The sequence below is a fragment of the Populus alba genome, chromosome 1 (assembly GCF_005239225.2).
Source record: "Populus alba chromosome 1, ASM523922v2, whole genome shotgun sequence".
NCBI lineage: Eukaryota > Viridiplantae > Streptophyta > Magnoliopsida > Malpighiales > Salicaceae > Populus > Populus alba.
Genome location: NC_133284.1, coordinates 27,959,378 through 27,973,960, shown reverse-complemented (window position 1 = coordinate 27,973,960; position 14,583 = coordinate 27,959,378). Strand labels below are relative to the sequence as shown.

General features: G+C 38.0%; 2 protein-coding genes across 6 annotated transcripts; one reads left to right on the top strand and one right to left on the bottom strand.

The window, feature by feature from the left end:
- The first annotated feature begins 471 nt into the window (after positions 1–471).
- On the top strand, positions 472–6,358 carry LOC118045656 (uncharacterized). Of its 4 annotated transcripts, none has more exons than XM_035054344.2 (4): positions 472–851; positions 946–5,242; positions 5,805–5,916; positions 6,018–6,358. In XM_035054344.2, exon 2 carries the CDS (start codon positions 992–994, stop codon positions 5,228–5,230), a length of 4,239 nt encoding a protein of 1,412 aa, XP_034910235.1. In that variant the 5' UTR covers positions 472–851; positions 946–991; the 3' UTR covers positions 5,231–5,242; positions 5,805–5,916; positions 6,018–6,358. The 4 variants fall into 4 exon arrangements, with proteins under 4 accessions (XP_034910235.1, XP_034910237.1, XP_034910234.1 ...); XM_035054346.2 differs by having other exon boundaries at positions 472–856; positions 5,805–5,856; XM_035054343.2 differs by having other exon boundaries at positions 472–856.
- Positions 6,359–7,578: 1,220 nt separating this feature from the next.
- LOC118045695 (kinesin-like protein KIN-5D) lies at positions 7,579–14,104 on the bottom strand. 2 transcript variants are annotated; one of them, XM_035054390.2, is made up of 23 exons: positions 13,875–14,104; positions 13,353–13,627; positions 13,131–13,260; positions 12,876–13,031; positions 12,303–12,779; positions 11,968–12,065; positions 11,701–11,857; positions 11,500–11,569; positions 11,249–11,325; positions 11,104–11,157; positions 10,935–11,015; positions 10,722–10,833; positions 10,273–10,359; positions 10,021–10,196; positions 9,775–9,936; positions 9,585–9,692; positions 9,327–9,485; positions 9,157–9,240; positions 8,865–9,070; positions 8,624–8,725; positions 8,440–8,549; positions 8,214–8,365; positions 7,579–8,035 (listed from the first exon to the last, which is right to left on the bottom strand). In XM_035054390.2, exons 2-23 carry the CDS (start codon positions 13,535–13,537, stop codon positions 7,811–7,813), a joined length of 3,168 nt encoding a protein of 1,055 aa, XP_034910281.1. In that variant the 5' UTR covers positions 13,538–13,627; positions 13,875–14,104; the 3' UTR covers positions 7,579–7,810. The 2 variants fall into 2 exon arrangements, with proteins under 2 accessions (XP_034910281.1, XP_034910282.1); XM_035054391.2 differs by having other exon boundaries at positions 13,353–13,619.
- Positions 14,105–14,583: the final 479 nt, after the last annotated feature.

The window sequence follows — 14,583 nt, the reverse complement described above, 5'->3', positions numbered from 1 at the left end:
TGAAATGTCGACGGAGAAATACACGTATCACATGTCTGTCTAAGCTTTTAAGTTGTGTTTCTTTTTATTGAAAAAAAGGTTTAAAGCATTTAAAAAATCATTTTTATGTTTTTTAAACATATTAAAAGGTTAAGAGATACTACTATTTTTTTTTTTTTTTGTGAAAATATATTAAAATAGATTTTTTTTTTATTTCTTACAATTTATTTTTAATATTAGGATTTTAAAATAATCTAAAAATATTTTAAAATAATTAATTTAAAATAAATTTAATTTTTTTAAAAAAAATATTTTTAAAATATAAAACAAACAAATTACTCTAATGGTCCAAAATTAAAATTAAGAGGGCGGATTCAATCAAATTCATAACAGGAGCTAAGGTGAATTTATACAGTAGAGGGAGTTATAGCGATTAGTTAGATCAACGGTTTAGAAGATTTCCAGTGACAGAAGGGAGAGATGAGTCAGCACAATAAGAACCAAAACTCGCTGAGTCAACCCACTCGGTCATCCTCTTCTCTCTTTCTTTCTCTTACCGTATGTCAAACCAAGCCCATCCCTTCCTTTTTCACCAACCCTCTCGTCCTCTTTTTTACCTCTCTGTCTGCTCATTTATTCATTAATCTCCATGATATCTTCTCTCTTCTGTACCCTTTTTCGTCTTTTCACCGGTTCCAAATCGGACGTCCCACTTTCCTCCACGTCACCATCGTCTTCTTCACCACCTCGTCCCCCGTCATCTTCTTTCACTGTCTTCTCTCTTTATTAATTTACAATTTCAATGAGCCTCTCAATTTTAGGGTTTTCGAATCTCTCTCTTGTTTGACTCTCCAATCTCTCGCGCGAACGAGGTCAGGTATCAATTACGTACGACTCTTTTCTTATTCATTTAATAATAATAATAATAATAATAATTAAATAGACTTCTCTTTTCTTTGTCTTTAGGGTTAGGGTTTTGAAATTGGAGTGAGTTATCATATAGAGCTTGTCAATGGCGATTGAGAAGAACAAATTCAAGGCATCTAATAGGTTTGATGCGGAGCTTTCTCCCAATAGTAGGGATACTAGCATGTCCAGTGACGAGGATGAGGATGACCTGCTTCATCAGCAGCGGATTAAGTCTGATGATGACGAGGAGGAGGTTGAGGATGCTGTTGATGTAGGTGTTGAAGAGGATGATGATGATGAATTCGACGATGCTGATTCAGGGGCGGGATCTGATGATTTTGACTTGTTAGAATTAGGGGAAACCGGGGCGGAGTTTTGCCAATTTGGGAATTTAACCTGCAGTGTTCCTTTTGAATTGTATGACCTTCCTGGCTTGGAGGGTATTTTGTCTGTTGATGTGTGGAATGATGTTTTGACTGAAGATGATAAATTTAGCCTTACTAAGTATTTACCTGATGTGGATCAAGACACCTTTATGCGAACCCTTAAAGAGCTTCTCGAGGGTGGGAATTTCCATTTTGGTAGTCCCCTCAACAAGTTGTTTCAGATGCTTAAGGGAGGGTTGTGTGAGCCAAGGGTTGCCCTTTATAGGGATGGTTTGAATTCCTTTCAGCAACGGCAGCATTACCATATTTTGAGGAAGCATCAGAACAGTATGGTTAGTCATTTGTGCCAGATAAGAGATGCTTGGCTTGATTGTAAAGGGTATAGCATCGATGAGAAACTTAGGGTTTGGAATATTATGAAGAGTCATAACAGTTTGATGTATGAGAACGTGGAGGGAGAATTGGAGAGTGGCTCATCAGATAAAGGAGAATCAGGTGATGGGTTTTGGGGCAAAAGGGTTAAAGATAAGAAGAGTGCATCCAAATTTGAACGTAATTCAGCATACCAGGTTGGTTCTAATTTGGAATTTTCTTCACCAGTCGGTTTGGAAGTGGGAAAGTATGGAAAGCAAAATCCCAGGGGTATACTTAAGTCGGCCAGGTCAAAAGATCTTTCAACTAGAGATGTGCTGGGTCGAATTCCTTCTGATCATCATGGTCTGGGGATGACTTCAAGGCCACGTCGATCAGCCTTGATGGTTTCTCGGCAGAATAAGCTAGCTGGGTATGACTCAGGAGATGCACTCAGGCTAAGGGATCAAACGAGAACTGATAATGATGATGCTGAATATGCAATGTATGGAATGGGTGTCCAAAGAGATAGAAATATGACACGTGGTGGTGATATGGTGAAATCCAGGGTTCCAAAAGTGGGAAAGAAGCATGAGTTCTTGAGAAGTGATGGATTAGCTGCTGACAGTTTCATGGATTTGCCATTCTCTTCAAACAATGAATTACTTGCCTATGGTAGGAACAAGAATGCAAATCAGCTGCCAGAAGCTAAAGTGTTCGCGTCAAATCGTAGCAATACTCGGACCAAGTCTGAATCTTCCAAAAAGACCAAGTATGCTGAAAATTTTTCGCAATTCACAGTTCCTGATCAGATGAAGTATTTGAAAGGCCAAACTCTGCAGCTACCACGTAAAGGTAATCGAGTTGAATTGTCAGATCATGCCGAACCAATTTGGCATAGCAAGAACCAAGAAGAAGTTTTCTCTATGGATTCTACATTTAAAATTAATGACTGGAATATGAGAAGCAAGAAATGGAGGACAGAGAGAGAGTCTCCGGATCTTAATTTTAGAGCTTATAGAGCATCCTCGCCCCAGGTGAATGATAGAATGATGCTGTCTGGGGTGAAAGCAAAATCATCACGGGAGAAGATCAGAGGGAATGTTATACAGAATGGAGGACCAGATAAGGGAGCATTGAAAGGTAACAGAATTTATATAAAAGGTGAAGAAACAGAAACGGACTCTTCTGAACAATTTGAGGAGGAGGAGGAGGAGGAGGAAGAGGAGGAGGAGGATAGCAATCCTTTGATGAGAAGCAAGTCAGCTTACCCCATTGGTATCTCAGAAGGTTATCGTTCATCCCTTTTGAAGTCTAGCTTAGATGCTAAAAAGGCCTCGTCTATTAAGAAAGATACGCTGGAGAATGAACTAGCTTTCGATGGTGTCACTCAGTTCTCCAAAAAGGCGGGTGGCTTTACCGAGTCTGGACAAATGCCTGGATACTCATCAAAAGCTAAACAGAAGGGTAAGATGCAAGAGACGCGTAGCTCTAGTGCTAGAGTTTTGGAAGACAGCTCTCCCATTGGCTTGGCTAAACTAAAAGATGATAATGACAGAAACCGGGTACACAGATTTGGCAAGATTGGTCAATTGCGTGTGGAATCTGGTGAAAGGTTACGCAGGACCTCGTCAAAAGCCCACCCTTCTGACAGAAAGCATAAAGGGGAAGTTAGCCATGAATTTATTGTTGATGACGAGGATGAGTTACTTGAAACACAGTTAATGTCAGATGAAAATGCACTGGGTAGATTCCGGAAGAAAGGACAGAGCATGGAAACATATGTTCATGGTCAAAGTGACCGATCTGAGGCTTCGTTGCTAGCATGCAACTCGGTGACGAAGAAACGGAAAGCAAAGTACGAAGTGATGGACATGGCTGGAAGAGATGAAGATAGTAATAGGCAGTCTAGTAGTGCTCAGCAGCAAATTGATGACTCCATTTCATTGAAGAAAAAAGGGAAAAGGAAATTGGAGGCTGATGATGTCACTCCAGACAGGGAAACTCCTGAGGCACACATTACAAAAACAGGAGTGGTGGATGTGGAGCTGGAAGCCAAACCTCAGAAAAAACCGTATATTCCGATTACACCAACAGTTCATTCTGGCTTCTCCTTTTCCATTATACATCTCCTCTCAGCAGTTCGTGTGGCAATGATCACTCCTCTTTCAGAAGATTCCTTAGAGGTTGGCAAGGCTACAGCAGAGCTGAACAGAGCGCATGAAGGTGACACCAATGGGGTTCTTTCTAATGAGAATGTAGATGTTAATAAATCACACCCTGCTGTGCAAGTGAAAATGCCCTCACTTACTGTACAAGAGATTGTTAACCGTGTGAGATCAAACCCTATGGATCCATGTATACTCGAGACACAGGAGCCACTCCAGGATTTGGTCAGAGGAGTTCTCAAGATATTTTCATCGAAAACAGCACCTTTAGGAATAAAGGGTTGGAAAGCACTTGTTTTTTATGACAAATCTACAAAAAGTTGGTCCTGGATTGGCCCAATTTCTCATGCTTTGACTGATGAGGACACTATTGTTGAAGTGACATCTCCAGAATATTGGGGCCTTCCTCACAAAAGTTGTGTCAAGTTGGTCGACTCATTTGCTAATTGGCTGAAAAGCGGGCAAGAGACTCTTCAACAAATTGGTAGTCTTCCTGCACCGCCTGTGTCATTGATGCAATGTAACCTGGATGAGAAAGAAAGGTTCAGGGACTTGAGAGCTCAGAAAAGTCTCAACACTATTAGCCCGAGTTCTGAAGAAGTGAGAGCTTATTTTCGCAGGGAAGAAGTGCTGAGGTATTCAATTCCTGACAGGGCCTTCTCATACACGGCTGCTGATGGTAAAAAATCTATCGTTGCTCCCTTGAGGAGGTGTGGTGGTAAGCCAACTTCAAAAGCTCGAGACCATTTCATGCTGAAGCGTGATCGACCACCTCATGTTACAATTCTTTGCCTTGTGAGAGATGCAGCTGCTAGATTGCCAGGTAGTATTGGCACTAGAGCAGATGTTTGTACTTTGATACGGGACTCTCAATATATTGTTGAAGACGTGTCTGATGCCCAAGTGAATCAAGTTGTCAGTGGAGCCTTGGATCGTTTGCATTATGAGCGTGATCCTTGTGTGCAATTTGATGGTGAAAGGAAATTGTGGGTTTACTTGCACAGAGATCGAGAAGAAGAAGATTTTGAAGATGATGGAACTTCATCTACTAAGAAATGGAAAAGACAGAAAAAAGATCCTGCTGATCAATCTGATCAAGGAACAGTTACTGTTGCTTTTCATGGGACAGAGGATCAATCCGGATTTGATTTGGGCTCTGACCTGAATGCTGAGCCACTAGCCGCTGATGATGATAAAAGAACAGATCTTGTATGTAGTGATGTGAGGCATAACGCAGAGGATAATACTGATACCTCTCATGGGCCCAAGCAAGGCAGCACATATGACGGTGATGCAATGGTTTGGGATGCCCTTAGCTTAAATCCTTTGCAAGAGAACAAAGTGATATGTCAAGAAAATTCCACAAATGAAGATTTTGATGATGAAACATTTGAGAGAGAAAGGCCGGCTGGACTATTGAGTACAAGCTTATTATGAATAATTTTTCAGGTAGATTCAAATACCATCATACCTTTCCCTAGATGCCATTGTATTCTACTATTCATTAGTGCCTGGAACATGTTTGCTAGCAATATCTATTCTGGGAACCTATAATCATGTGTGTTTGCCTATAAATGTTGGTACAAATGTTTCTCTTAAATCTATGAAATCAAACATATGCGTGGTAGGTATGAAGATCTTCGAATTGCTGGCTCTCATGCATGTTGCATTAGATTATCATAAACTGACTTGCTGCAATATATGATTTCACAGTGACTGTTGAGATGCGAACATTGCTTGCTGTCAAGGTTTCTTAAAGATTTTGATTTTGATGTGGCTAATTTAATTTGCATGATGGCAGCTCGTTTGAGTTGGGCTGTGTTAGGTAGGTTTGGGGAAAGAGGGTCCTCCATAGGTAGTAGTTCAACTAAAGTGAAGCATGTAGACAAACAAACGAAAAGAAAAAAACAGATCTTTAAGATGGAGGGTGCCCACTGACTTCTGCTGAACATAAACTTGCCATCTGATTTAAGAGATCTCTAACAAAGCAGAACATTGGCTTGTTTTGCAGGTGCAGAAGTTCATCTATGTTAGAAGGAATGGTCCAGTCATCCTTTTTCCAGGTGTCATACCTAAAATGCTATTATATGTACATTGATGATTCTAGTGCAAAATGTAGAATAGTAAGTGACCAGACTTTGCTTGAGGTCCAAGAACATGCCCGCTACCTGGTTCTATTTTCAAAAAATAACACTTTTTTTTCCTTTGATAATTCGTTATGCAGATCATTTTGAAATGTAGGTCAACGTATCCCCCCTGGAATGAACAAGGTGTTACAAGTGAGCTTGATGAGGACTGAATATGGATCTGATGAGCACTGCCAGGAGAGAAGTTTGAAAAATATAGCCGTCACTACATTACTATTATGTCGATCAAACGCTGCGGCACCGTTTCAATAAACAACACACTTCCCTTATCTTGCATTACAATAGCTCAACACGTGTAATAGGCAGAGAGAATGTTTTGTCATCTCTTGTTTTTTCTCTTATATTAGCTTTGTAGCAGAATGGGGGGTATGGTGAATGAATGAGCAGAAATCCAAATGTCGGATTCCCTCTTCCTAAATCCTCTTCGGCTATCGGCCTGCCATTCCTCAAAACTCCCGATGGATCCAATCCAGGTGGGAGATCCAGTGCTTGATTTCACACGAATGGTCTGAATTTAAACCCAGACAAAGGCCAGAGGAGAAACTCCATCAAAATATCTTGAAAACTTAATTTAAAAATCAAGTACCAATTTCATGCCCTTTTGCGCCAATCTCTTCACCTCCTATGTCATTACAATATTTCCAAATGGGTGCGTCAGTATTGATTCTTACCAGGATCATGCAAGTTTTGTCGTGTTACACGGATTTCAAATCCTAATACTATACGAACAGAAACCCCTTTTTAGGCTTTAAAAAAGAAAGAAGATGGATATACTCTCAAGATTTTGCATGATCTTCGGAAGAGGATGAGAGACTTGGAGAGAAATCGTGTTGCGGGTTAATATTTGCATTTAATATTTCTGTTCCGGTAAGCCTCTTCTGTGGAATTTGTTTAGGCAAATTACTTATTTGCATATTATATATGTGACAAGATTCCATTTTTTTCATGTAGGAGGAAAAAAAGAATGTGTTTTTAAGAGTGTTTGTTTCGTAACAATGTTCTTGAAAATATTTATTTATTTTTATTCTTAAATATGAGAAATATAAATATTTCTCAACAACCTTTAAACAAAGTCAATTTGATAATAAAATATTTATTTTTTAATATAAACACCCATATTACTTTTTGTTTGATATAAACACTTAATAATACATGGAAACGAACCAAACTTTGATATAAACTCCCACGTAGAATCTCAAATCCCTGTAACAAAATGCCCCCTAAGGTTTCTCCCTTTTTTTAAATAGTCAAACTTTCTATGTCTTAGCTTTACCACATAAGAATATTAGTTTTATAAATTCGAAATATATTTTCCATCAAATTCGATGTTAGATGAACTAGGCATTCCAATTAATTAATTAGTCTTGCACCGGATTTCGAAATAGAAGAGGCATACAGGACAGTTTTATGTTTTTTTGTAAAACAGATTTATTTATTTTATATTCTTTTCTCCAACCAAATATATTATATCATGAAACAGTAACTAAATGTTACCTTAATTGCTTCGGAAATCAATCACCCACTTGGGGTCTGAGATTATTAAAATATCTATTAAAGAGGTTATTTAACAACAAATCAAACTCAGATTTTAATGAATTGTCTACATCCTGTTGCAATTTATGTCTACGGGAGACAAAATAAAAATAAAATAATCCCGAAATCAAAACAGCCCCCTGTTGTCAATTGAAGCAAGCAGAGTTATAGTGCACAAAAAATCTATCACATTTTTTCATACAAAAGGAACTTTCTTTAAACATCCAATCAACGAATAAGATATGCAGAGTTCGTGATTGACCCATAAACTCTGTACACAACCCCCCCCCCCCTTTTTACCATTATACCTCTCTAATTATTATGTTCTCTGCTCACCTTAGTTAATAGCGGTGAGAGGAACTCTGGAGTCTTTCAAGGATTGGGCAGCGTCATATGCTGCCACAATATGTTTGATGTCTCCATTTACTTGTTTTGAGGACTTCGAATCCCAGAATGACTTCAACAATTCTTCAAAAGCAGGAGTTCTAAGTTCTTCAATTGATGCAAAGGTTGGCAGATTGTATGGCCTCTTTCTTGGTGTTGAACAAGATGGCTCGTCCACCTGTTAGTTAGAGGATGAAGCAGTTAATACGCTGTAACAGCCAAATATTATACAATGATGCAGAAAAATGGTTTGATGTCCAATTTAAAGTTGGTGAGCGTGTTTGATGGCGTTTATAAAATGAACATGTATAGTTTATGACAGGCTAATTTTCTGTAAATGGACATCAAAGGCTTACCACATATTCATCCAGAAGACATTTCCCAGCATTCTCTGTAATTTCAACAATCTTGTGGTAGTGACTGCCCTTCAGTTCCCTCAGATCTCCACAACAAGGAAAAATCATGGAATTGAGATTTCCACAAGCATCACGGTCAAGATGTAATGAATCTGCAGAGGAAATCATTCATCAGTTTCACTTCATCATGGACTAATTATAGACACTTGCAAAATAAGATACTGACGTTCAATGGATGCGAGGAGATCATTGTTCCCAATGTCAACATCTTCAACAGCCGCAGATACAGCAGAAGAAAACTGTCCACAAAGGATTTGGTTCGCTTTGGTTCCTCCACTGAAAGAAACGTGAAAAATAAATTGGTGATCTCAAAAAGAAAGCTAGAATGATACTCGTAGGAAGTAGCATACCTAACAATGGAATCCACAGAATGAACATTGCTTTTTTCTAGGCTGAGCAAGGATTCTTGAGCATTCCTCCACTGTTGTGCGCCCATTTTTGTCTTATTTATACTGAACCAATTTGCGGAACCAATTCAGAAGAGAGTAGGAAAAAAAGCATATGACAACATTATACCACGATGAAAAATGGTGCCAACAACAAAAAAAGAAAGAGAAATAAGTAAAAAAAAATTGCATAAGCAGCCTATACCAGTTATGAAGAACCTCTTCCAGGGCTTTCCTTCCACTTTCCACTGCAGACGTGTCCTCAAAATGGTTGGATTCTGTTTTTTCCATGTGGACTGACCATTCAACTTTGATAGAAGACGTGGAATCCTGCATGGTTGACATTTCTTGCTGCAGTTTGTTGGTTCTGCTGTTTGCACTTTCCCGGAGTTCATGCACCGCCATTTGCACCTGAAGAACACACACCAGGTGAAGATCAACCACACAAAAAGCCAGCCAATCAAACTGCCAGAAATTTACCACTGAAAGCAACTTACCAGTTTTTTCTTCCTCACATTTGAACTTGCAAGCAGCTCTGCCACTTTCTCCACCAATTGTCTTTCTTCATTCACAGCACACTCCTACAGGTACAAGCATAACACATTAATTTTATACAAAAGAGCATCGTATATCCATCAAATCATTTAAATTTGATGACAGAAACCACCTCAAACTTCTTTTCCAGTTCAGACAATTTGTGATCATTAATTATTTGTGCTTCTTCCACAATTTGGGTCAGGTTGGAAGCATGCACGTCTAGAGTCTTGAAGAATTTAACTACGATTTTTGAAACTGATTGTGCAGTTTCTACTGCTCTCGCATGTGCCTGTACCCAGTATCAAAATAAAATTCAGATGAAAAGTAATAAAATTCCGAGCATCTCTCAATTAATGGCTATTATAAAACCAAACAGGCAATTACAGACCTTATGCTGCTGTTGTGCAAATGCACTTAGCTTTTCCTGCTGCATCTGAAGATTGCTTTGAAGATCATTGAATAATGCATCAGCTTCTGTAGCAATTCTTTGGAAGAACTGAAACAAATAGACAAATTAAACTCAGAAAAAGTGAAAAAGAATTAAGGTCACTTCGAAGTAGCAGGTATTTGATACTTACACCCTCAACAGCATGCGAATGCTTGGAAACTTCAGAATTCAGACTACCAAAAGTAGAACGAGAATTTTCCTCGAGCTCCTTGGCCATATCATCCAACGCTTTAATACCAGATCCATACATGGTTTTCAGCTTTCCAACCCTTCCTCGAAGTTCTTCAGTAGCCTTGATGCATGCAACAAAATAAATTTGTAAAAATGATAAACAAGTATGAAGAGAAGTTCAATTAGCATCATGTTTGTATCTAACCTCGGCTTTTGTTGATACAAAGGACTGCATATCTTCCTCCATGTCTTTCAGCTGCTGCTCTTGTTGAGTCATTGAGGCTGCCACAGTCTTGTGTAAGATCTCAAGTTGTTGGGTCAACTGGGACTGGAATTTCTGTATAAGTACTCTGTTCCCGTCTTCAATTTTATCCTTCCGCTCTGAATGCATTGGCATTAGCAATCAATCACCAGTAGTAACACCAAATCTAAGTTTAAATTTGGAATCAATACAAACCAATTTTGGTAAATAAACTGGACACGTCAGATGCAGCATTTTCTAGCTCTGATCGAAGCTCAAATGCACGCTCAACTAGTCCTTTCTCTGAAAGATTAACAAAGTTCATGGGCAGAAAGTCAATAACACATAAGGTGAGATCACATAGATGGATGAATTTCAAATTCCAATCATTGGAACACAAAATAAATCATGTCAAGTACAGTAGCATGGAAGTTTTCAACAAAACAAGTTCATTTATCAAATGTCAGTCATGTAAATTGAACTGGTTAATAGGTGTACAAGATATTTTGAAGCCTAAAATCAAGCAACTGTGGAAAAATGAAACAATTCGAATTGCATCTTTCATCAAGGAAATTTGAAAAAAAAAAATTCTTTTACACTACTTTTCTCCAATAATACAGATAATCAAACAAAGAAAAAACTAACTCAAGTACAAGGTGTCTCACCAGATTTTAGGAGATTAGATATGAAAAATTCCTTCTCCTTTATAGTTACATTTGCTTGTCTGTGTTTTTCTTCAAGATCCACTAATGAATTTTCAGTTTCCTCGAGCTTTTTCTGAATTTTCAAAGAAGAGAATAATAAATTCAAGTCTTGCTGGTGGGAGCAGAGAAGTGGAATGGAGAAGATCCAAATCTTGACCGCCTAAAGATAGCTACCTCAGTTTTATCGAGTTTCTCGCTTAAATCTGCTGTCAAATGTAGCTGTGAATTGTAGAGTTCCTGGATCTCCAAAAATTGCTGATTGCAAGAGACAACAAAATAATTAGACTGATTTTTGTGCATGGAAACTGGGAAAGAATAACGCAAAACTCTTGATGAAACATACTTTGTCCTTGGATTCCGATACAAGCTCCATGCGTTCTATTTTTTCAGCCATTGCCTGGGTAGATAAAAACACAACAGTTATCAATATTCTAACTTCAATGTAAAGCTAAGTGAAGAAAATATCAGCAATATGGTAGAAAGAGAACCTTCTTTTCAGCCTCATCTTGGAGATAACGATCTCGCGGTATATAGATTCCATTTTTCTCTCTGGCAGCATATACCTCTGGTATTTTGTTTTTAAGAGATATCAACACATTAGACAAGATATCAAATCTAAATTTATGAAAAAAATTATGTTGTTAATAAAGTTGAGATGCAAAGGAACTACAACATTCACAATTCAACTGCATGAGAAGGTAGATGTTTTCCAAGAAAGTTTGAATACACAGTGAAGCACCTTGCTTCAGTCGGTCAATTTCAGAATACAGATCCTTGATCATTGCAGATTTCATCATCTTTTGATTTATCTGAAATGGTCACCAAAACAAATTATCAGAGCAATTCAAAAGGTAGACAAAAGAGGAACATGGATTGGTTGAAAAACCAAGTGATCTAGAGGCACTACGTATGATTGTATTGGTCAAATGAAACAACTGACCTCTGGTTTGTTCTTTATATTTTTGGCACGGTGTGCATAATCAAGAGTGCTGAGTGTTTCTTCCAGACTATGAATAGAGGGTGATATCGTGGCAATTATGCATGTCTTTGTTTTCCCACCCAGTGAATCCCTCAATAGCCTGGTTAGTTTGCTATCCCTGGAAGCATTTCCAGCTAAAGTCACTTTCAAGGTTTGCAATCACAAAAAAGGATGTGAGAGTGGATACTTAAATGGAACATGACCAGAATGCTATTTGTTTGGTAGTACCTATATGGAACATGACCAGAATGCTCAACAAGAGCATTGATCACACGACCAAGTGTAAGCAAACTTTTATTGATCTCCCCTGCTTCCCTTGCTCTCCCCTGCAAAAGTCATTTCCTTTTGGATGAAAAAGTTCAGGTTGTGAAAATTAACCAATACTTCATTTAAGCCACTGTATTGATTATGAAGAAATTCAAAAGCATGATCCTGCAGAAATCACAAAAGATATCTTTGTGGCTGGTGCATAAAACCCACTGAAGGAAAAGCCAATGGCTCTATTCCCGGTTGCATTAGGATCCGTTAGTGTACATAAATTTCTAGTGTTAGTCACACCATACCTCTCGAGCACCAGAACGAGAAATATTCTCAGAACCAGCAAGATCAACAAGATTCAGCTTTCCACATTTGATCATCTCTTCCCCCTCGGGAGTACATTCTTTAATGTGAATGGTGATGGAAAATATTGAGTGAGAGCGACTACTTTGCTTGTTAAGAAGAGTCTCAGCTGTGCGCCTTTTAGCAGAACCCTTATCCAAGATTTTGTAAATTTCATTAGCAGTACATACTATCTCTTCTTCCAAGCCTCTCACAAAAACACCCCCTTTTCCATCTTCCATTAGAGCTATGGGTTTCTTAGATTTGTCATCTATAAGTTTTGAAGTTTCTTCTGGGGCCAAAAGATCTGATATTTCCTCATTGTACAACTCTAAGAAGGTCACTTTCATGTTATACTCTGCATTTTGAGCTTCTAAAATTTCAAAAATCTGTTTGACTGCTCTTGGTATCACACCGGCATCACTTGGAAATTCTCCATTCTACCATAAAAGAAAGAGAGAGAGTAAATACAATTGGGAACAGTTGCTTCCAAAGAGAATGATAACAAAATGACAAATGGCGAGGAAAAATCAAACCTTTTTTCTGGCTCCTCCTTCCATTGTGTATGTCTTCCCTGTTCCTGTTTGACCATATGCAAAGATGGTGCAGTTATAACCTTCAAGAACTTCATACACAATTGGAGACACTGCCGAATCATACAACTCCTTTTGCTTGGATGCTGGGCCAAAAACCTATACGGTATAAACAAAAAGAAACCATCACAAGTCATGAATTTACATCCATTTTTCTACTACGCAAAACCGAAGGACAGAAAGGGTGCCAAACAAAACCTTGTCAAATAGAAAGTTCCTATCAATCTGCTTGTTAGCAATATTCTGAACCGCTGACACTTCCCTTCTACCCTCATTACAAGAAATCACCACCGGTGTGTGAACCCTCAGCTCATCCTCACTCAGTGGCCTACAAAAAAAAAAAAAAAAAACAGAAGACAAGTTAAAACACCAACTTTTCTAATTTCTATTTTTAAAAAAAATAGAAGAAGAAAAACTGACCTGCAACGCACTATGACCTGCACATTGACACCCTTTTCTTTATCCTGTTTAGTGCTGGAGTTGGAATGGGAATCCCCAGATCGCAGATCTCTTGCTGCCTTATCAGTCGACCGCGGAGTTTGCGATGGTGATGGCGACTGCGAAACTATACCCCCTCCTCTTCTCTGCTGTGATGAAGAATCCATTTACCTCTTCAATCACTAATCCCTCTTCCCCTGATTCACTTCAATTTCACTCTCTCAGCTGCCGCTGACCAACTCCCTCTCTCTATACCACTATTTCAAAAAAAACAAATCAGCATCTGGCTATTAGTAGAAACTCTATCTATCTAACTATCTTTAGATAGATAAGTAGATAAGAATAATCTTCTTCATTTCTAATTATATAAATAACAAATAATTAAAGAAAAAAGAAGATGGATTCCATGGAGGTACATTGTTCATTTTCTCATTGATTAAAATATAAAAATAAAAATAAATCAAAGAAGAAGATGGCGAAAACATTAGATCCAAAACAATTTACCTCCAAAAAATCAAAGACTTTGGCACAAAAGCCGGCCTGCCTGCCTTTCGATGAAGAAATTCAGTATTATAATAATAATTATTATTATTCTCTGCAGCAATGCCGGACAGAGAGAGTGTGTGAATGTTCCAGAGTTTTTTTATTTAATTTGTTTAGATTTATGATGAGAGGCTAAAATAAGAGGAAAGAAGGAAGAGATAGAGTGAGAATCTGAAGAAGAGTAAATTGTGGATTTGAAGAGAGCTAATAAAACTAGAAATTGAAAAGACTCACTGCCGTTACGTTACGGGCCTTATTTTCCAGCATGTACGTGACTGAGGACGGACGGCACTCCACTAACGCCCGTTACTTGATTTTCTGACCGTTAGAAATATCTTTCCTTTTCAAAAATTTTGAAAACTACTTGCTACCAGTCCTCCTCTTTGTTAATTATTTTACGTAACTCCATTACTAGTTTAGATCTTAAGCTTTTGTAGAATAATTAGGAAGCTAATTAAATGCCTGTTTCGAAGATTGCATTTTAAATCTCTTTTTGCTTGGGAAAAAATCAAGGATATTATTTTTTTTATTTTATAAATCTTATTTTTAATATCAATATATTAAAATAATTTCAAAAACAATTTTAAAAAACTTCAAAACAGTGATTCAATGTCAAACAGCAATAAATAATGTGCTCCAGTGAGCTTCTCTCCTTCGCCGATTTGATACA